Raw genomic sequence first — 23,005 nt, forward strand, 5'->3', positions numbered from 1 at the left:
GCACATTCGATGCTTCCGCCTAGATGCCTCATAGACATGTCAAAGTCCACGCGTCCCCGACCCAGCTGACCACCTCTGACCCTGCCTCATCTGCATCCACGGCGTGAACAGCAACTTCCCTCACACCACACTTGTTCCGTCTCCTATACAACTCCGTGCTCCCCTTGTCCTGTGTCGCTCCCTGCACCCCAGGCCTCTCTCACCTGGACCACTGCCCTGACCCCCTCACTGGCCTGCCCTGGGCTTCCTCACCTCTCACGGTCTGCTCGCCACCCTCCCAAGAGATCCTGTGAAACACATATGGGATGCTGCCACTGGCCCTTGGGAGGGCCTTCCCTTCTTCCTCCGGCTTCTCTGTGGCCCCTGGACCCCAGCCACACTGGCCTTTCCAGCCCCCCTCACGTGGCATTGGCTCTTTCCCCCTGCAGACCCTGTCTCTTCCTTGCTCGTCTCAGCTCCTGCGTGCCTGCCACCAGAAGTTAGCTCAGCGTCCTCCGATTTGACTTGCTCTCCCTACAGTTGTATGTTTATATTCTGGACTTGTGGGACTTCCTCACTGGATTCCAGGAGCGGAGGGGTCATGTCTGTTTATCTCACTACTCTCGTCCCAGTCGGACACTTGAGCGTGGCAGGGCCAGAGAGGGTCTAGGTGGGGGCTCCACCTCCAGCCTTCATTCCGAGCTGCCCGCGGTCACAGGTGATGCACCATCTTGAAGGGTTTAGTGGTCATGTGGACGCAGGAGAAATTGTGCTGTCCTCCTCTTTGAGGCTCTTGCACACAAGAGCAGGAAAGAAGCCTATCCAGCTCGGCAGCTGTCGGATTTACTTGACCACGGCCTCCTCCCTTTTGTTCCTGTAAACATCTGTTTCCTGGCCATTTTGGAAATAGTACCAAGATCAAGGGCCCAGGTGGGAGCACACAGGAGTGCACGGCAGTGTTTGGTGGGAGTGATGAGTGGTTTAGTGTGCTTGGAATCTGGTAAGTGACAGGGCCGAGGTTGATGGGAGCTACAGATGGTTCCCAGGGGGCTGGGAGCACGAGGCTGGGGATAGTGTGCAGTTTTCCAGATCCCAAGGAGAGGCAATGGGAAGGTAAGACGACCTGAGGTGGAAGGGCTTCCTGGTAGAAGCATGTGAGCCCATCTCTTGCCAGTGGATTATAAAGTTCTTGAGGGCCAGGGCCACATCTCAGTTGTTTTATTGCCTTACGAGTCTAGCAGATTACCCAGGAAATAGTAGACAGACACTTAGTCAATGTTTATTGAAACATATCTCAGTTTGCACAGAGTAGGTTCACATAATCAAATTGTATCTGTTATCATTTGCTTATCCCCTTCTTTTTAAATAACGACATTAGAAGTGAATCGTGGCCCGCCTTTGTAACATGATGACAAAAATCCGAAAAAGGGCTTGAATGAATTATCACACTGCATTGTGAATGGCAGTAATGATGGTGCTGACCGGTGTTGGCTTGGTGAACACTGTGGGGGGGAGGGGCGCTAGGCTCTAGCCACCTGCCCTGTTGTCCCTGAGTAGAGGCAGGTGATACTCAAGGGGGGACAGGACTACCTTCTCTTTCCTTTCAGCAGAGTGAGAACTAACTTACAAATGAATGAGGAGAGTCCATTTCCCAAAGTACTTTCACACTTCCTACTCTCCGAAACAGGCAGAATGAGTACTGTCGTTTCTCACCAACGTGAAACAGTCGTGGCCCGTGTGGTTTGGCTTGGATGGCAAGGGTTGGAGATGGGCTACACGTTGTTTCAGCTCTGGCTGTGGGTGAGGAAGTGGATTGGGGGCTAGGCCCAGTTGCCTCTGCGACGTGGGAGGAGAAGGATGGTGGGTTTTTAAGCTGAGTCAGGATACCATCAGGATACCCTTTATTTTGTTGGTTCATCTTCCTTCTCTTCTCCCTCATCGACTGCCCTGGCTCCTGGGTTTCCAGCTGAGCAACTGCCAGAGCAGCCCAGCATCCCCCACCCCGCCCCAAGGTGATACCCTCAGAAAGGCTCGGGCGTCTCACTGAGGGTAATGAGGCTGTCCAGTCATTGCTTGCTTGGGGGACTGGCCCCTCTGCCCCACCCCCCCACCCCCAGGAACATAAGTGTGACTGTACTTCTCAATTCCTCATATGGAAAGCCCTGATCCACTTTCTACTCCGTGAGCCTAGCTGAATTCAATGGTTCATACCCATTTTGGAATCACAGGCCCCTTTGAAAAGCTGATGAAAGTTCTGGATTCTTTCTCTCTCTCTCTCCAGAGGAAAAAAGAAATCATGTCCTCATGTTCACACTACTTTGCCTATAGTTTCTGGGGCTCCCTGGGATGTTCGCCTGTCTTTTCATTCCTGAGGGACCCTAGGCCCTAGGGGAAGAAGGCCCCAGCTTAGCTCCTGGCTCATTTCATGTGTGCATTAACCGTTGCCCATCATGGGACAGGAGCCACCTTGCAAGCTGTAAGGTGACTTGCACTTGTCGGGGAGTATTATTTTTCTTTCTTTCAATTCTCCACTCCATAGGTTAGCTTCTTAGCTCTTTACCTGGTTGAAAGTTGCCCCAGTGAACGCTGGGCCAAGGTGTTGAGAGGAGTCAGTGTTGACAGGAACCAAGATCTTAAGCATCAGAGACTATGGAGTACAAAGGCATCTCAGATATGGGCTGACCCGACCCCCTGACCTTACAGCTTGGAGGCTGAAGCCCAGGCAGGCCACCCAGCCTCCCACAGGCAGAGTGAAGACAGAGGTTTATCGTCTACATTCCTTCTGGTGAGCTTGTTCTCTCTTAGGATTTGGTGGCACCTGGCCCTCGGGGGTCTGGCCTCTGACTTCTTCCACAGCTATTTCCTGGCCTGCAGTCAGGGCTGGCTTACTCACAAGCAAGCAGTAGAGGGAATTCCCTGTCCTTCAGCAATTACAGAAGAGGCTGCCCTTCACTTTGATGATGCTAAAGGAGAAAGAAAAAAGCGAGCTGGCAGGAGCTGTCTCCCACGCTCTGGATACAACCGTGCATGGAACACAAAACCTATACAGAATTAACTCTCAATAAACTGAGCGTACCAGTGGGCACTTCAGGGGAGTTTAGCAACTCAGTTCAAATGTGTGCCCTTCCCCTGGAGGTAGCGGGGTCCTGAGAGGGTGTGGGAGCAAGGATCTCTGTGAATGGCCTTTGTCGCCTTAGCTCAATCTCAGGGCAAAGACCCTGGAGCCCCCTTCTAGGACTTTCTAGCTCCTACCAACTTCCTGAGGCTTCTGAAGCCATAGTGGGGCCCCCATGAGCCATTGAGGGCTTTGCAGCAGGGCGTGAGCACATGGTGGCTTTGGGTGGAATAGAGCTGGGCTTTCATGCTCTCACTGCCGACATGGGCTTATGGGAGGAAGCTACAAAACAAACCGTTTGTCACTTGTCGAGCCCATGACTGCTGTGCTAGGCCAGCTTCGGGTCTGGCAGCATGCCTGTGGCCCACAGGGAAGAGGATATGCCCAGGGCTGCCCAAGCTACGCCTGCCAGAATGACACTTGGACACTCTTACAGTTCAGTAAGCATTGATCACCCGTGACACCCACAGGCCATCTAGTGGGATCCTGCTCATTTATGTCACCTCTTTATACACATCTTTACATTTTACCCTCTCTATAGAATGGCATTCCCAGATGACTAATTTTAATTTGACTTCTCAAGAAGAAAGATGGGGTGGGGGCATGCCTGGCAAAAGAAAGCATTGCTATTCACGGTAACCTTGGGAAGATGAGGAAGTCTTCTGCGTGCCTAGAATTCTCTTCCCCAGAGCAAATAACTTTCTATGATAAATATGCTGTAGGTTTAGCAAGAAACATACCCCCCAAAAAATAGGTAAAAGGAAAAGGATCAGCGTGAAGTTCCACCTTCAAAACATGACTTTGAAGAAATCAAGACATTTTATACAGGTTTATACAGGTGTGCTAGGAGAGCTGATTTGTGTTTGGGCCACATGTCTGGCAAACCTTGCTCTTGGCCCAAATCATTTATGGTTGATCTTCCACAAAAAAAAAAAAAAAAAAATCAATCAAGGTCATCGGGTGGTCATTAAGACTCAATTACATTTTCTCCGCTGAAATGTGTTTTTAATAGTCTACTTGTGGTTATATTTGTAATCTGAAATGTATTCATTGAACTTCACTCCTGCGTTCAAGAAGCATTTAGTGAACTCCTTCTATATCCCACACAATGCCTGGCACACTAAAATACAGCGGTGAGGAAAACCCAGGCCCGCCCACAGGCCAGTGGGGAGCAGAGGGCAATCAGACGGACCCCCAGATACATCCAATCATGGACTGGCCAGTGCTGGAAGAACGAGGTGCGGGACAAGCCCTCGACCTCAGGCAGAGACTCACCGAAGTTTGTATTCATCCTGTGTCAGTTTTCATTTTGCCTTTTCCGTAAGAAAGAGGATGATACTTTGGTCCAGCAAAGCTTTCCTGAGCTAGTACCTGTTACAGGGCAGATGTTTGCTGAGAGCTGGGGAAAAAAGGGTGCCCTCAGTCATCCCTCCTGAGAGGAAAGAAGGGCTCCTGAATAACAGTGTGCACACTGGGGGGTGAGGGCAGTGGTAAAGAGACATGCAGGGGAGCCTAGGAGCCCCGAGGGGGACCCCTTCAATGGCGAGCCTGGATGTCAGAAAAGGTTTCCAGCACGTGTGGAGGTCAAAAGATGAATATAAGTAAGTGGCCCAGGGAGGGGGGAAGGGCACGCCAGTCAGAAGGTGCAGAGCCTCGTGGCACAGCCAGGCCTGCTGGCTGTGGAAGGCCAGGCGAGAGTAGCCTGGGGGTAGAGTGAGGTTCAGAGGGGAGAGGTGAGGAGGGCCGTGTGACCTGTCAGGCAGGGAGTGGTCAGGGCGAGAGCTACAGATCTGTATGGGAGGTGGTTCTAGCCAGAGTTGGCCCCAGTGGGAACACCAGGGTAGCTGTTCTGGGGTTGAAAATAGTGGTAAAGAGCGGCTGCCTCGAGCATCTCTCCCTGGCCCAGGGTACCTCCCGGGGCAGCCTCAGCCACAGCAGCCCCTCCTCTGGGGTCCCATGTGTTCTCATCACCAGCGACGAGAGGGGAGGCCTGGCCGAGCTGGGAATCCCAGATCCTCCATTACCAGGACAGCCTCATGGGTTCTTAAACATTGAAAAATCCCAGCCCTGATTAAGGCCACTATTTAAAGCTGTATTACTCTCTGAGGACAGCTTGGCCACACACTGGATGCCTTAAAATAATAGAAATTTATGATCTCACAGTCCTGAAGTCTAGCAGTCTGGAATCAAGGTCTCCATAGGGCAGTAACTCCCCTGAAGGCTCCAGCTGAGAATCTTTCCTTGCCTCTTCCAGCTTCTGTTGGCTCCAGGTGTTCCTTGGCTTCTGGCTGCATCCCTCCCATCTCTGCTTTTGTCTCCATCTTCCCGAGGGCTGTCCTCCTGCCTTCATGTATGGGGACACGTGTCATTGGAATTTAGGGCACACCCAAATAATCCAGGGTAATCTCATCTGGAGATCCTTAATTTAGTTACTTCTGGGTGGACATACCTTTTGGGAGGCCACCATCGACCTACTATAAAACCTATGGAGGGGCCTGGGTGGCTCAGTTGGTTCAGCATCTGACTCTTTGATCTCAGGTCATGATCTCAGGGTCATGGGATCGAGCCCCACATTGGGCTCCGTGCTCAGTGTGGAGTCTGCTTGAGATTCTCTGTCTCCCTCTCCCTCTGCCCTTCCTCTCTCTCTCTCAAATAAATAAATAAGTACAATCTTAAAAAAAAAAAAAGCCTGTGGGGAGTGAAGTAGAATGAGCAGGCACTTTCTTGTGCATAATATTCCCTCTTCCTTCAGTCCAGTGATCTGAAGGTTTGATGCACGATCCATTGTCTTCATAAGAAGGTTGGGCTCAACCCTTACCAGGCATACTTAGGCCCTGAACGTATTTTAGTATGCTCCAGGCCCACTCCTTTGCAGACTTACTTGAGTTTAGGACTGATTTTCTGAGTTCTATGTCTGTGGCCTTGAAAGGTAGATCATATGTACAGTACACTGTCTCCTCCCCTGCATTTTTCACCAAGAGAACGTCTGAACGCCTCCCCAGGAAGCTGAGGGATCTGGATAGACCATGAGTGAATCTTCAGTGTAAAGGGGCCATCCAGGTGAACTGCCAGAGAAATAGTATGAAGAATACTTGAAACCCCACAAAGGATCCTGGGTTGCCTTTTCTAAGAAAGATAATCACATGCATCAAGGAAAATAGCCTCAGTCGGGTCTCCCTCCCAGCCTCGACACCCACCATCAGGACCACTTCACTGTTTCGCCCTATTTGTTCCCACGTTCTGCAGAAGAATCATTCCATGAGTGACACCTCCTAGGAGATCCTAAACTACCCATCCCTTTCTCATAAATCACATCAGTGTTCATGAACAAAGACCCTCAGACATGCCTGTGGGAGCGTCACCCCTTTAACAAGGACAGGCGCAGATACTATTTGATGGGAGAGCTAAAGTTTTAGTCACATGGTTTTGGGTTAGCCCCTGTGACCTTGCTGGACAGGCCAGGTGGCTCCTGGGTTCCAGCCTGAGGGGCCTCTGCAGAACCCTGTATCTGAGCTGGGGGTGCAGCAGAGGGTGCCTTGGTCCTGGATGGGACACAGTGGTATTCAGGCATCAGACATACAGTAACACTCAATGCAACTTTGTCAAGCGAGCAACTGGATATGCAACCAGAGGGGCCGTACCGTCCAGAGGAATGAGGCCAGGTAGACTGGGCAAATGACGAGATACAAGCGTCTAGGATCCCCTTGTACTTCCCAGCACTTGGCTGAGAAACAAGGCAGTGACTGGAGCCCAGAGAAAGAAAATGGCAAGCAAGCCCAGACCCAGGGATCACTGGCCCAATCAGCCTGTGACAGTGAGGTCACCTGCGATTCCATCTGAATAATTTGTTATATTTGGTTCCATTGGCCTGACAGCGCCTCGCTGGTTGTCAAAGACTTATCATGACCTGTCGCAGGAGAGAGGGTTTCCGTTGAGACCATGCTAGAGGGAGAGCCCCCAACTGTGCCACGGACCCATGCCATGACTGCCTGCCCTCAGCATTCGGTGTTAATGTTGGGTTCTTACCCAGAGTCCAGCCATGACTGGGGGCCAGGATGCCCATATTCTTTCATCCCACTAGGGGACTATCTTGTGACTTAGGGCAACTTGCCTTCCCATGTCACCTCCCTGATTTGGGCGAGTCACCCACTTGGGCTTGCAAGAGGAGAGTTCACCTCTGTAACTGGAAGTGGGGCCTAGTGTCCACAGTGGACAAAAGATGCTGGATGTCAGTAAGATGGGTGGTAAGTCAGTGGGGCAAGATGGATTGGGAACATGCCGGGGAGCTTGGGGCCATTAGTGGTACACGTAACACTCTATTTTGTAATTAGTGTTTAGCAGATTAGGAAATATTGTCTTAAGCGTTTTATACCAAGTAAATCTTTCTGGTTCAGGCAGTGATGTATGGGGAGGTTGCAACATGCCATCAGAGGGTATTGTGAACAAAATGTCTCATTGTCTAGTTTTATTTTCCATGGAAGTATCTATCCACGGCAGTCATAAATTGTCTAGGACTTGGGGCCGAGGTTAGTTTTAGTGCCTAGCCCAACATTGTTTTTGAGCTGTTTGTGGTGTTTCTAAGGAACCTGGTCTGTCTGCTCGTGTTTCAGGAACAAAGCACATTGGCAGTGGGACAGGCTGTGATACTCCTTTCTAAGCATTTTGTCCTGTTGACCAGTGTTGCCTTTCAGATCAATCCTCACCCTTAAATGTGAGGCTATATGTGGGGCTGTTCTGCATACCCCCTTCAGGACAGTGTGGGGAAGTTGAGGCCAAGAGAGGTCTGAGGGAAGACATCTTGCCCCTCTGCCCTTGGGTGCCTTTTATTCCCTTCCAGAGTTGCCTCGGGTGGCTCCCACGGGTGGCTATGCCAGCCTTGGGTCTGAGCCTGGGGTCACCAGCCGTGCCTGGGCCCCCACTGCCCCCACCCTTGAGGCTCCCATCCCCCCTTCCTTCTCCTCCTCGCTCCACCTTCCCTACCTGTCTGCCACTTCAGAGCCTGCATCACACTCCGGGCTGCTTGGTGGGAGCCCCCACCTAGAGCACAGACTCCCGAGAGCAGAGCCCCAGTGCCCTCATCCTGCCCATCTCCACCCCAGAGCCAGACCAGGCCCCAAAGGGAGCCATTACTGAATCAGGTGGGACCACGGCAGCAGGACCAAGAAAATGCTTTGCTTCAGGGCATGGGAATTCTGTTCCCCATGATCTTCTAAAAGTAAAAATAAAAACAAATGTCTTCTACCTTGAAAAACTCTTACATGCACACACACACACACACACTGAAGTGAGTGCTTTATATACACCAGTTCATATGCCAGTGCCCCCTCATGACAACCCATGATGGTGCCCATTGTACAGATGAGCAAACTGAGGCCAGGAGGTTATTGGACCACTCTCAGTCTCACAGCTGGTTGAGTGTGGGCCTGGGTTTTGAATCTAGGCCGCTAGACTCCTAGATTCCCGCTCTTAAATATCATGTATACTCCCTCTCAGACTATTTTCCTTGGTTGTGAAGGCAGATCACGCCAATGGAAAATTTATAAAACCCTAAATTTCTAAAATAATTTAGAAATTTTTAATTAGCAATAATGTCACCACCAAAAAATTGCGGCTATTAACATTTTGCTGTGTCTCTTTCTAGATTTTTCTCTGTGCTTATTTTGGTACCATGTTTCCCGTGGCTGCTAAAAATTCCAACGTCTGGATTACTATAATTTACTGATTCCTGTCCTCTCTGTAGAACATCTTGCTTCCAACTTCCAAGAACCATTTGATCAATTTCTCCCCTCTTCACACTCTTTCCATTCTCATACATGTATTTCCTTCATATTCGGGCCAAGGATCACCAGACAATTCACTGGCAACTTTACAAGCTTTCTCTCTCTCTCTCTCTCTTTTTTATTTTTTTAGTAGAATGATTTCAAAACCTATTTCCCCTGCCGTGAGTTCTCATCTTTCAAATGTGGTCATTTTGAAGTGAAAAATGTCTCCTTGGTATTTACTATCCAAGACTCCTGTGAGACAGATATTCATGAAAAAGGACACTTGTGTAGCTCCTACCAAGAGACAGCAGACACAATCATGAGATCCCCTTTAAAATAAACAGTAACTGTAAAAAAAAATAAAAATAAAAATAAATAAAATAAATAGTAACTGCTTTTCTCCCCGCCAGGTGAAATGGTTCCAACAACAAGAAGTTAAACGCAGGGTGAAGAGACAGGTGCGAAGTGACCCTCAGACCCTCTATTTCAACGACCCCATTTGGTCCAACATGTGGTACATGGTGAGTACGGCCTCACTGCCCCCAGGGCATTTGCATTGCTGTGTTGCCGAGATGGCTTAATTTCCCCCCAGCAGAGCTAAATCCTCACAGCAACCCGAAACAGACACACTTCCTTCCTATCAGTGTGAAACCCCTACTTCAAGGCTGTGTAGCACAGATGTTCTTGTGAACGGTTTAAGAATGAGGCGAAATGGGGGCGCCTGGGTGGCCCAGTCGTTAAGCATCTGCCTTCCGCTCGGGTCATGATCCCGGGGTCCTGGGATCGAGCCCCGCGTCGGGCTCCCTGCTCGGCGGGAAGCCTGCTTCTCCCTCTCCCACTCCCCCTGCTTGTGTTCCCTCTCTCGCTGTGTCTCTCTCTAATAAATAAAAAAATCTTAAAAAAAAGAATGAGGCGAAATGCCCCAGGGGAGTGGTGGGGGAGTCTCTGGGCAGAGGAGTGATTTCATGCAAGCTTGGGACTAAGTAAACAGTGAAGACTGAGAGCCCGCACAGGAAGATGATGCCCTAGGGAAATGATAGATTGCCAGGTGTGGGAAAAGCACAGGGAGCACTTCACATTTACTCTTCCTGAAAATGGGTGGGAGAAAGGGGTTGTCTGCTCTGTAGGGCACGGGGAAGTGTTTCCTCCTTACACACTTAGGAACATCCCTGCTGGGTTTATGCGGTACAGTGTGTCCATCCTACGGCACAGTGTGGCCTCAGAGAGTCCGTGCTGGGGGGCGGGGGGGTGCCTTGTGTCTTCTGTGCATACAGCACTGTGGTGACAAGAACAGCCGCTGCCGATCAGAAATGAACGTCCAGGCAGCGTGGAAGAAGGGCTACACTGGGAAAAACGTGGTGGTCACCATCCTTGATGATGGCATAGAGCGGAATCACCCCGACCTGGCACCAAACTATGTAAGTCAAGCCTGGAACGTGCAAAGATATTCAACCATGCTAGTCATTCAATAAGTACAAATTTTAAAAACCGTAAGGTGCCATTTCTCCCCCACGCCCCCCTCATTATATTAAATGGTGCAGAAAACCATGATGGGGAAGGTTGGCGAAACACACTTCCCTCTGCCATCCTGGAGCCAGGGGTTGCCCAGAAGGATTGGTCCAGATGTTTGAGGAGTCACATGTACTCCTGAGAATGGGTCCTAAAGAATTCAGAAACTTGGGTGGAGCTGGTCATTGGGCTAACAAGAGCAGCGTGAAACATGACATCGTTAAAGCCTGGGCTCTGGACCCAGCTGCCTGGGTTTCTATTCTGGCTCTGCAGCTCACTAGCTCTGAGACCTCAGGCAAGTTGCTTCACCTCTGGGCCTCAGTGTCACCATCTGTAAAATGGTATCTCATCAGGTTATTACGAGGATCGAATGTCTTTGTAAGTGTAAAGAAGAGAGCCTAGCACATAGTGCATAGGATGAAGGCATTCCAATATTCTAATGAGCCTATGTGTGTAACAAAGGTTAAGTTCACCCATGTCATGTCTGTTTGAGAGACAGTTATGCAGCCCTTAAAAATGACAGTTTTGAAGTCAACAACTCAGGAGAGCTTTTCTGAAGTGTTTTAAGAGGAGGATGTGAAATGATATGAATACCGTGACTATGAGTATATAAACAAAGACACGAACATTAGAAATATAAGAGGAAGGACATTCTGACACATACTACAACATGGATGAACCTTGAGGACATTAAATGGAAGATGCCAGTCATGAAAAAACCCAAATACTGTATGATTGTGCTTATCGGAGGCACCTAGAAGAGTCAAATTCTTAGAGACAGAAAGCAGAATGGGGGGTTGCCAGGAGCTGGGGGACTGGGGAGTGGGGAATTAGCGTCTGATGGGTGCCAAGTGTCAGCTTTGCAAGATGAAGGGGTCTGGGGATGGAGGGTGGTGATGGTTGCACAACAGTGTGAATGTACTTAATGCCATTGAACTTTATACTTTAAAATGGTTAGGAGGCTACATTTTGTTGGGTACATTTTACCTCAATAAAAATGTATGTAAGAGGATAGTTACAGGAAGAGAGTACCAAGTATATGTTTTTCTCTACTTTCTAGTAGAGGCATAAAAATCATTTAAAGCATGCTATGCCGTTTCTCTTCAGTCACTGAGATTTCTTTCTTAGGATTCCTATGCAAGCTATGATGTCAACGGAAATGATTATGACCCATCTCCACGCTATGACGCCAGCAATGAAAATAAGTACGTCACTTTGTCTCCTCCTTCCTTGCTTCCCTGGCCCTCTCCCTGCAGAATCACTATTGAACTGGCTCCCAGTAGGGATCCCAGAAAGGTGATGGGGCTGCCTGGCCGGTGTCTGGGGCTTACCCAGGAGCCAGAAGCCAGTCTGGGCACAGCCCTTCAGGCATAAGACGGCCTCTGTGGGTTTTGCCTCTTCCTGAGGGGTGTCACCTCTGCTGGTCAGCTAGAAACGGATATTTGACTAACATTGTTCCTGTTTCCAGCCTTGTGTCCATGACCAGCTGTGTGAAGACAGCAGTTTGGGGGCACCTGGGTGGCTCAGATGGTTAAGTATCTGTCTTCAGCTCAGGTCATGATCCCGGGGTCCTGGGATGGAGCCCCACATCGGGCTCCCCCCTTAGTGGGGAGTCTGCCTCTCCCCTCATTCATGCGCTCTCTCTCTCTCAAATGAATAAACTCTTAAAAAAAAAAAAAAGACAGCAGTTTGGCCTATTTGAGCACAGAGGTCACATGCCTGAGCTCTCTTGTCTCCGTCTATGACCTTATGAGAGAAGTGGAAGGGGCATGAGTAGTGTTGGATAAATTTGGTAAATCTGGGTTCAAATCCCAGCTCTACCATCCCTGGCTGTGTGGCTCCATCTCAGTCTTAGAGACTTTCCCGTGGAGACCATGCTCCCTATCTCCCAGGGTTGTGGGAGGGGTGAGCAGACAGGTGCAGAAACTATGGGGGTACAGTCTAGATAGTTGTTTTCATCACTTTGCAAACGAAGGCAGTGGGGTCTGGAGAGATGAGGTGACTCGTGTGCTGTAAGTGACAGCCCTGGGGGGGTCGAGTCCAGCTTCACAGACCTGGCCTTGGACATTCATTCGCTGTGTCCTGCCTGTCTTTTCTCTGTTGGCATGCCCTGTGCCCCAAGCTCTTACCGTTCCTCCAGAAATATTTAGAGGAAAAGAACAAAAGCCCCTTCTTTCGTCTCCCAGCTGACACAAGGCTTGCCAAGGTGCCTTCCCCCTCCCATGTAGTGTTTTGCTTTTCTGTAGATTCCATGGTGAGGTTCAAATACTGGTACTCACGCTGTGCAGTGCAGGGAGGCTCAGCCAGGCTGATGTGTTCAACACAACAGAGCCCAGAGCTCCCCGGAGCCCGTGGAGGCCCCAGCCCTGAGGCCTGCTTCCCTGCCTCACATCCCAAGGTCATGGCCCAAGGTGCCCTTCCTGCTCAGCGACGAGCACGCCTCGGGTGCAGGACGCCTCATTTCCCAGTCACACATCCAGGGGGCAGGGAGGAATGATCCAGACAGGACACAGTGACCCATGAAGGGCAGGCTTGAATCTGGGTGACATGGAGCTCCGTGACACTAGGGACAGCCCTGCCTGGGGGGCTGCACGAGGTCCACAGAAGGACAGATGACTCCCTTCCAGAAGGCTAGCACGCAGACCTGGGACTATTTTTAAAGGTGGTTTTAAATTTAAATCAATGATTCGAATCCCCGTGGACTCTTCTCAGAGATGGGCTGTTTAAACTTGCCTGTATTTTGGCCTCTCTGCTAGAGAAATTACCTCGATACAGCACATTGGAAAATGGGGTCATTACTGAGGAAAGCAATTTGTTTTACTGGTAATTTCTTCGTAGTCCCCCCACCACTGGTGAGTGTTCCAATTTAGAGCGTTCTTCCTCGGCTCCTGCTTAAGTGGCCATGGAGGTGAGGGGAGGGCTGTCCCGAGGTGAGCATGGGGGTGGCAGGTGCACAGGGGACCCTTTAGTTCTCCTTCCATCCTGTCAGCCCGGCGGATGTCTATGCTGCCCCTGCAGCGTGCCAGGCAATGCGCCGTCAGTGACATGAATACATAGCTCGGGAGGAGTCCCGCCCCAGCAGAAGCCCCTCACTTCGTCCTGGGGTCATGGGGACGAGACGGCCCTGAGCAAGTGCTCGCCCTGGGCAGGGTGGCCCGGAAGGCCTTGTTAGCCTGCCGGTGTGGGGTGTGGCAGGGGCAGGACTGCCCAGGGCTGGGCAAAGCCGGGCCTGAGGCTCCCTGCTGGAGGAGCGAACCTGCAGGGGAGGGGTGGCGATGAGAGGGGCGGCCGGACAGAGGCTAACTGACTCTCCTTGCAGGACACCTGAGCAATGCCCCGGATCCACTACCGATTGCTGGGCCGAGCCCTAACTTTGTTTTCTGCTTTGTTCAGACACGGTACTCGTTGCGCCGGAGAGGTCGCCGCTTCAGCCAACAACTCCTACTGCATCGTGGGCATAGCATACAATGCCAAAATAGGAGGTAAGGTCCGGGGGCACGCGGCCGGGGAGCTTCGGGGCCGCGGCAGGGGTGCTGGGCTGTCCCGTCCCGCCAGGCTCAGCAGCTTCACCTCGGCCGGCCTTGGCCCTCTGCATCAGACACCACCCCCACCCCCCCACCCCCCGCACCGGCCTGCAGCCTGGTGCCAGGCAGCCAGCACCCCGTGACCCGGGGCCTCGGGGCAAAGGAATTGCTCACTGTGTTGCCCGAAAAGCCGTCGGGAAGTCACCGCCTTTCTCTTCTCTGGCCCTGCTAGTCTGAGGCACCACTGTCAACCAAACCACCCCTCCGAAAAGGCCACTCTGGTTCCCTCCTGCTCACAGCCCTGCAGTGGCTCCCTGTCACCTCCACAACGGAAGTCCCTGCTCCAGCCTGCTGGCCCACTTCTCCTGCCCCCGCCCCTCAGCTTTTCAGGGGGACCTTTGTCGTGGTGTCCCCCAGTCACATGTGGTCCTCCCAATTTAGGCCTGGGCTTGCAGCATTCCTTCCATCACCCCAAAGCCTCTTCCCGCCTCTCTCCCTTTGGCTCCATGCCCACTCCTCCGCCCCCTGGCTTGTTCACCCCAGCGGGTGGGGGACCGGGTCTGCCGGGTCCCTGTAAGGAGCAGTGCCTGACCCCAGGTGTTTCTGCCTCTCCTGTTTAACTTCTCCATTTATGAGTCAGGCTTCTCTTGCTAGGATAAGGCTTTAGAGCAAACAGTTACATGTCTTCTTCCCCATCTGAGCCTGGCAGTTTGACTATCCAAACTGGCGATCAACAGGTACTTCGGAGTATCATTTAGGAGCATTTTGTTGAGCTGGGAGCTGAGCAGGTGCATGCCATGGGCATGAATGGTCCTTGAGCATCCAGGTGGCTTTGGGGCACCCGTGTCCTCACTTGGGACTCTCGGTTTGGAGGTGCTCATGCTCACTCAGTGGGTGTGCCAGGATGCTGCCTTCCCTGCTGCTTTGCCTTTGCTGGGGTGACTGTAGCCCCCTCAGGTCTCCTATGAGCTACACGGGGGGAGAGGCTGGGTTCCCTGCATCACTCTGGAGGTTTTGATGAATAAATACCCCTAAGAAGTCTCTCCATAAACTGTAGGACCAGGCTGACGTGGGTACCGATCCCAATTCCGCCACCCGCTAGCTGTGTGTCCCTGGATAGCCAGTGTAACCTCTCTGAGCCTTCGTTCCTTCATCTGTGGAGGAAGAATGGCAGTAATTCAGCTGACTCCCTGGGTCTGTTATGACCATGAATTGAGACACTGTGTGTGGAAAGCATTGGCTGAGGGCTAAGTGTGCAGGGGGACTCCTACCAACTCCATCCCTCCTGCTGAAACTCAGAGGCAGAATAAAAGTGATTTGTTTTGCCTTGCATGAGGGGTAGACCCCACCCTTGGGATTGTCTGAACGCTGCTCCCCAAAGACCCTGGACTAGCACTGACTTGTCTACGAGCTGTTAGAAGTGCAAAAAATCGTAGCCCCTGTCCCAGACCTACTGAGTCAGGATCTACATTATAACAAAATCCCTAGAGGGTGTGACAAGAAATGTCAGTTTGAGAGGTGCTAGTTTAGAGGGTTCTGGAGTCAGGCAGGTAGGTAACACCCACATGTGGGCCAGTGGAGTTATGGAGGAAAAGAACCTCCAGAGAAAGTGCACATGAGTGTGGTTGGTTCTCACTCTATACTCCATGCAAAATTGTTACCCCAGTTTCCCAGATTCTGAAGAGGTCACTTCTACGACCAGGGCTTGGGAACAGGAATATTTTTTTAATTAATGTATTTAATATCTCTGAGTATAAACTATACATATAATACTGTGCCAGCCACTGAGGGGAAGAATAAGGATAAGACAGACACAATCTGGGACCTTCTAGGAGCTCCGCATGTCTTTGGGATGAACAGTGCAAAAACATGAAAGATAGTACAAGACCAAGTACTGAAATGACAGAGGCAGACAGGGGGTCCTAAGTATGGCAGGGCAAGCACTCAGTGAGGGCAGAAGCATGAGGATAAGGCATGAGCTCAACGTGAGAGAATTCGACTGGGAACAGAGAAAGTGCTGAGGGAAAAATAGGATCCACAGCATGGAGGCATGCCACGTAGGGTGTGCTAACACACGGCAGAAATTTCTGAGATGCCAATGGAACTGACTATGAGCTTACCCTTTAATTTTTTCTCTTTTTAGCTGTTGCTCAAGAGATTAAAGTGTATTTCCTAACTTACTTCAATCTCTCTGGAATCATTCTTGTCCTACTTCACGTATTACATATGAACCTAAAACAGATTATTTGAATTCACACTCACTCTCATGCTTTGTGCTATTGTTATTCTTGCTTTAAACAGTTGACCTTAAAATATTATTGGAAAAGACTATATTTACCTACATATTTACCATTCCCAGTGTTCATCCTTACTTTCTAGCTTCGGATTTCTATGTGGTTTCCATTTTTCTCTAGCCTGAGAATTTCTTTTTGTATTTTTTGAAGTGCAGGTGTACTGATGACAATTTATCTCAGCATTCATCTGAAAGTGTCTTTATTTCATCCTCATTTTTGAAAGAAATTCTGCTGAACATAGAATTCTAATGTGACCTGTTTCTCTTTCAACACTTTAAAAATGTTCTTCCATTCTCTTCTGGTGTCCATTGTTTCTGATGATGAGTCATTTATAATCCTTATTGTTGTTCCCCATTTACATAATGTGATTTCTTTTTTTCTATCTGTGCTTTGCCTGTGACTATAATGTCCTTTGGTGTAATTTTCTTGATGTTTATCTAGCTTGGGGTTTGCTTGGCTTCCTACTGGCTTGTTCTTATTTTTTGGTCTAAGTCAAATGTGGAAAAATTTCTGTCGTTATTTAATTTTTTTCAACCCTATTTTCTTTCTCCTCTCTTTGGGCACCAGTTATAGTTGTTAGATTGCTTGATGTACCTTACAGGTTACTGAGGCTGTGTTCATTGTTTTAAGTCCTTTTTTCCTCTCTGTGCTTCGTGCTTCAAAGTATATGATTTCTATTGCACCGTCTTCAGGTCCATTAGTACTTTCTTTTGTTGCGTCCAATGTGTTGTTAATTCCATCCAATGAATTTTTTTTTTTAACTTTTCAGATCTCCTGCCTTTCTGTCCTGTGATTTCCACTTGACAATTTTTTTTTATTGTTTCCAGGTCCTTCCTGAGATTCTTCTTTTCTTCACCCATTATTTCTATCTTTTGTTTTAGATTCTTTAACATATTTGTAAGAGTTAAAGACTTGTACTAATTCCAGTATCTAGGTCATTTCTGGGTGTTTCTAATGATTGATTTTTCTTTTTACAATGGGTTATGTACTCCTCTTTCTTTGCAAATGGCTAGTAAATTTTTGCTGTACACTAGACATTGTTGTGCTATTGTAGAGACTCTGGATTCTGTGATTTTTTTTTTTTTTTTTAAAGATTTTTATTTATTTTTTAGAGAGCGAGAGAGAAACAGCATGAGAGGGGCAAGGGTCAGAGGGAGGGAGAAGCAGGCTCCCCACTGAGCCGGGATCCCGATGTGGGACTCGATCCCAGGACCCTGGGATCATGACCTGAGCCGAAGGCAGACGCTTAACCATCTGAGCCACCCAGGCGCCCTGGATTCTGTGATCTTTGAATGCTGTTGAGTTTTGTTCTAGCAGTCAGCTCAAGTGGAACATGTAGAGGTTTGATTATTCATTTTTTATGGTTGATCTCTTTCTGATTTGCCCTTAGCCTTAGGGAAGATTCTTTATCCCCACCACATAGTCTTTACTTTTAGATCATGACCCTTTTGGCGTCTCAGTGGAAAGATTGAAATGTTTACCAAGACCTCTAACTTGACAAGAGTCAAACTCCAAATTGACTCCCCTACAATAGGCAGCAGCTGAAATATCCACTCTGCTCATTCAGCCTCCAGCTGGTCTTTTCCTCCTGAACTTCTTAAAGTTTTGCCCAAACATGTTTAGTTCAGGGGTCAGCCAAGTGTTTGAGGGGAGTTTATATGTCCTCTTCTGTGGCTCTCTCCTTTCTGGGATTTATCTCAATTTCCAGCTGCTCTAGCAGTCCCAAACTCCATCCCATGCCTCCCCGGGAGAATTAGATTGCACTTTCCTGCTTAAGTTCTAGTCTCTCCATACCAAGAGAATTGGGGAGTTCCCTCAGAAGAAAAGTTATTTAAACTTGCATCATACCCAATATGGTTCCCTTCTTTCAAGAACTGAATCCCCTGCCTGCTTCTGCCTTCTTCTTGTTGCTTTCCAATGCCCTTGTAAAGTCGTGTTTCTATTCAATAAATCTTTTGTTGAGAATTTCATTATTATCTTTTAGAGGAGTTAGCGTGATGGAATCTACTCTGCTGTTATTAGAACTATAACTTGTGGTTTCTTTACCGAATAGATGATGTATTTGGTATTATTGCTGCGTAACAGTTACTGCAAAATGTAGCTGCTTAACCAACAAACACGTGTTATCTAGCAGAGATAGTGGCTCAGGGTCACTCATAAGGTTGCCATCAAGCTATTGGCTGTGACTATAGTCTGAACACTTGACAGGGCTGGAGGATCCACTTCCAAGATGGGTCACTTATTTGGCTATTGGCTGGAGCCCTCCATTCCTTGCTGGCTGGTGGCAGGAGCCCTTCTTCCTTGATTCCTCACCATGTGCAGCTCTCCATAGGGTTCTTAGAGCATCACCATAACATGGTAGCCAACTTCCTTTTTTTTTTTTTTTAATTTTATTTATTTATTTGAGAAAGAGAGAGACAGCGCGTGAACAAGTAGTGGAGAGGATGAAGCAGGCTGCCGACCAAGCAGGGAGCCCAATGTGGGGCTCGATCCCAGAACCCTGGGATCATGACCTGAGCCGAAGGCAGACACTTAACCAACTGAGCCACCCAGGCGCCGTTATTGGTAGCTAACTTCTTTCATTTAAGGTGATTCAAGAGAGAGAAGGAAGAAGCAATGTTTATGACCTAGTCTTAAAAGTCACATACCATTACTTCAGAGAAATGGATCATTAAGTCTAACAAACGCTCAAGGGGAGAGAAATTAGGCTGCACCTTTTGAATGGAAAAGTGTCAAAGAATTTGTGGACATGGTTTAAAATCACCACGGATGGGCTCCTAAAAATTTGATTACATATTTATATAAATGGAGTAATTTTTTTCTACCCACTTGCTTTGTAAAATTGTACATTTCTTATATGTTCTACTACATTAAAGTAATTAAATCAAATGAAAGAATTAGTATCTTTACTATCTTTAGTAAATCCTATCTTTAAAGTAATATTCTTGCTGGAACATTACTAATAAGTCAAGATAGCTCCAAAATACATGTAATGATTTATCAAAGTATGAAGGAGTATGGAAAAGAAGGTAAAATATCTAGAGCCTGGTGAAAATAAGAATAACTAGTACTTACTAAATGTTTGCTAGATAATAGGCACTGATCTAAAGTCTGTATATGTATTCTTATATAATCTCCATAAAACACTATGTTATAGATGCTGCTATTTTCCCTGTTTTAGTGATGAGGGCCAGAGAGGTTAAGTAATTTGCCCCAAGATCAAACCAACCTATCTCTGGCCCCAGCTCTTTACATCTACTCTTTAACAGAAATCTTTAAACCATATATACAGATGGATGGATGGATATGTAGATGGATGGATGGATGGATGGATGGATGGATGGATGGATGGATGAATGGGTGGGTGGATGAATGACTATTATTTCATTGACATTTGATCATACCATACTTGTTTTTAGTAAAATATATTAAGCTTAATTTTATGCAAACTTAACACGAGAAATCAAATCAAACTGAGTAACTGCTGAACTCCAGATTTAATTTTATGTTTAAACTTTACATATTTGTTTAATGTTTAGTTTCATGCTTAATTTGATTTATGTGAATGTAACAGAAGAAAAAGAAACTTAACTTGAAATGAAGACATGGCTGAACTTCACCTAAATATTTCATTGTAATGAAATATTTTCTCAAATAGTCCTTTAAGGTTATTAAAAACAAAACAAATCCCAAGATTGTGAAAATCTTTCAGAGGCCAAGGTTACTTTTTTAATGTCTAATTTGACTTATGTGAATTTAACAGAAGAAAAACAAACAATTTGAAATGAGGGAATTGCTGGGCTTCACATAAATATTTCACTATGATGAAACATTTTCTCAAATACTCCTCTAAAGTTATTTAAAAAAAAAAAAAAAAAGCACCCAAGATTATGAAAATCTTTAAGAGTCTACGGTTACTTTTTTTTTTTTAATTACATGTTTTCCATAGAGGATCATTAGATAATTAGCACCTTTTCACCCTCACACCTTGATTTCAGACTTTTGTCATTGTCATTACCTTGTCAGGGTTCAATGGTAATCATCTGTCACGATGGTTCTCGCACTTACTTAGTCTTGGTTCACCACCATCGTTTTCAGTACTGCTTTTCTATTCCCGAGTTGTTTATTTTGATTCATCTCTTAGTTCACTGGATTTCATCACTGAGGAATCTTCTTCAGGAAAGACTAACAGGTGCTGTATTTTCCTAGTTCTTTCATCTTTGAGAATGTCCAAAGGTTGCCTTTACACTTGAATTAGATCTGTGTTATCTGTTATATCCTTACAAAACTTAGCAAACATCACCTTGTTTGTCCCCTGGATTCACTGTTGCTTGGAAAAGTTTGAGGTCAACCTGATTTTTTTCCCCTTGTAGGTGGCTTGACTGCTTGGCTTGTGTAGAATTCTTCCTTTAAACATGAAGTCCAGTAGCTTTGCTGGGCCACCTGTGGGTGAGGATTATTCTATAGCAGCTGTTTTGGGATTCAATACACTTCAAAAGATCTGGGTTGGTTTGTTTTTGTTTTTTTTTTTTCAGGCAAATTTTCTTCTGTTATTGTTTTGAACATTTTGGGTTCCATATATGCAGTTCTAGTCTTCGTGCGTACCACTTATACATATATTGGATTTCTAGTTCCTGACTTCTGTATTTCTTTCTAATCATATTTAACTTTTCATTTCTTTCCCATTTTATTTATTTAGTTTTTTCAGTTTTTCTCAAGCCTGTCCTCCATGTCTTTGGCAGTTTCACCACTGTCTTTTTTCCTAGAGAAAACTCTAGTAAGGCTTTCATTTCTGAAATTGTTTAATGTTTTCCTTTTATTTCTGTCCTGAGGATGAACACACTTGGGGCCTCTTTCTGTTGCCTTGTCATCTCTTCATTGAACACTTGTGTATCTTTGATCTCTTGCTTCAGAGAGAAATTATATTTTCTTTAAATTATGCAGAAATGTTTGTTTATGCTCTCATCATTCTCTTGTATTTGTTATGCCCCATTTTTCTTTGTTTCTTGTAGCGTTGTTGCATAGATGTCATGCTAATCACTTTCTGGTTATTATTAATGACTGGCTGGAGAGCAGATGAAGGCTTTCTCTCTAGGCCAGTAAGATGCTAAAATATGGGGGGTTAGGGGTGGGGAGGATCAGGGGAGGGAGCAAGGCTGCAGGCACCGAGGGCTTGGGTTTGTGGACCCAGATCCTTCTCTTCTGCCAGTCTCGTAGCTTTAGGAGCTACTGAATTAGCATTAACTTCTGTTATGCTCACAACAGTGGGGATGGGGCAGAGCTGATTGTCACTTACTTTTTCTCCTCCAACAAACCATGTCACAAAAAAATGCCTGTTCTTCTTTAAGGAAAAAAAAAGATTTTGTTTATTTATTTGAGAGAGAGACAGAGAGCACAAACTGGGGGAGGGGCAGAGGGAGAGGGAGAAGCAGACTCCCCACTGAGTGGGGACCCTGATGTGGGGCTCAATCCCAGGACCCTGAGATCATGACCTGAGCCAAAGTCAGACACTTAACGAACTGAGGCACCCAGGTGCCCCAAAATGCCAGTTCTTGGAAAGATAGTGTGTCTGTATAATTCTTGGTCAGACCTCACTGTTTCTAAAATAATAGACTTTTCACTTTTGCTGTGAAAGCAATGCAGTGTGGCAAAGAAACAAACCCTCCCCGCAACCCCCAGCCCCCTGTGCCCTGGTCATAAGGTCCTCAGGTGCATTACCTACTTTATGGAGAAATTACGCACCCTAGGGAATCATAGAGCCATGTGTCTTCTTCATTATTTCCAGAGAGGAGAGTGTGGGATACTCTGTGTTTAGCTGGAAGTCTCTTTCACTTCATAGGAATTTTAAATTTTTTTATTAAGTTGTAGGGCTGTACATTGATGATTTATTCCTTTTTTTCTATGTGTAATATTTCAATAAAAATCTGTTTAAAATTTTTTTATGTTGTTAGATTAGTTCATCATTTTCGTGACTCTTGGCCTTGGGATCTTGCTTAGTCCAAGATAATAAATTGATTGTCCTATATTTCTTCTAAAAACTTAGCTTTAGAAGAGTTCATCTTAAAGCTTTTATGGTTTTGTCTGTTGCATTTAGCTTTTTAATCCATATGGAATTTATTCCTGTGTATGGTGTGAAGGAGAGATCTAACTTTATTTTTCCCTGCAGTTTATATTTAGTGATCTGCACATGCCACCCTTATCCTCCATTGTTTCATTAGCTTATTTGTTTTCAATCCCTAAACAAGACTTCACTATTAGTTATTATTAGTTTAAGAGGATTTTTTGGATAACTTATAGGACAAATTTCCTCTTAACGGTTTTTTTTCAAAAATTTCTTGGCTATTCTTGCACATTTTCTCTTTCAGATGAACTTGAGAATCCGCTTGTCAAGTTCCATAAAAAATCCTGTTGGGATTTTGATTGGGATTGCATGGAAATTATAGATTAATTGGGGGAGAATTGACATCTTTACAATATTGAGTCTTCCCACGCAGGAACATGGTATGTTTTTCTTTATTCAGGTCTTCTTTGACATCATTTAAAAGTGTTATCACTGTCTTCATATCAATCTCATGCATTTCTTATTAGGTGTGTATCTAGGTCAGTTTTTTAAATTGTATTTCCAATTGGTTATTATTGAAGTGGATATAGGGAAGCTATTGATTTTTGTGTGCTGGGTTTTTGTATCTGGCCATCTTAATGAACTCTGTTGGGATTATAATTTTTTGTTCTCTTGGCTTTTCTGGACTGATGTAAATAAAAGCTCTCTGTAAATGTAATGGTGGTTTTTATCTCTTTAATAACTCTCATTTCTTTTTCCTG

At 46.8% G+C, this 23,005-nt stretch overlaps 1 protein-coding gene across 1 annotated transcript in view; it reads left to right on the forward strand.

Moving 5' to 3' along the window:
- Nucleotides 1–23,005, forward strand: part of PCSK6 (proprotein convertase subtilisin/kexin type 6) — a gene marked incomplete at its 5' end in the record, with an annotated part of 182,135 nt that overhangs the window by 52,083 nt on the left and 107,047 nt on the right. The window contains 4 exons of the mRNA XM_035024323.1: nt 9,267–9,377; nt 10,131–10,274; nt 11,494–11,570; nt 13,759–13,847. Coding sequence (XP_034880214.1) covers nt 9,267–9,377; nt 10,131–10,274; nt 11,494–11,570; nt 13,759–13,847 — 421 coding nt within the window. The remainder of the gene's footprint in view (nt 1–9,266; nt 9,378–10,130; nt 10,275–11,493; nt 11,571–13,758; nt 13,848–23,005) is intronic.

The sequence above is a fragment of the Mirounga leonina genome, unplaced genomic scaffold (assembly GCF_011800145.1).
Source record: "Mirounga leonina isolate KUSES-001 unplaced genomic scaffold, KU_Mleo_1.0 Mir_178, whole genome shotgun sequence".
NCBI classification, from domain to species: Eukaryota; Metazoa; Chordata; class Mammalia; order Carnivora; family Phocidae; genus Mirounga; species Mirounga leonina.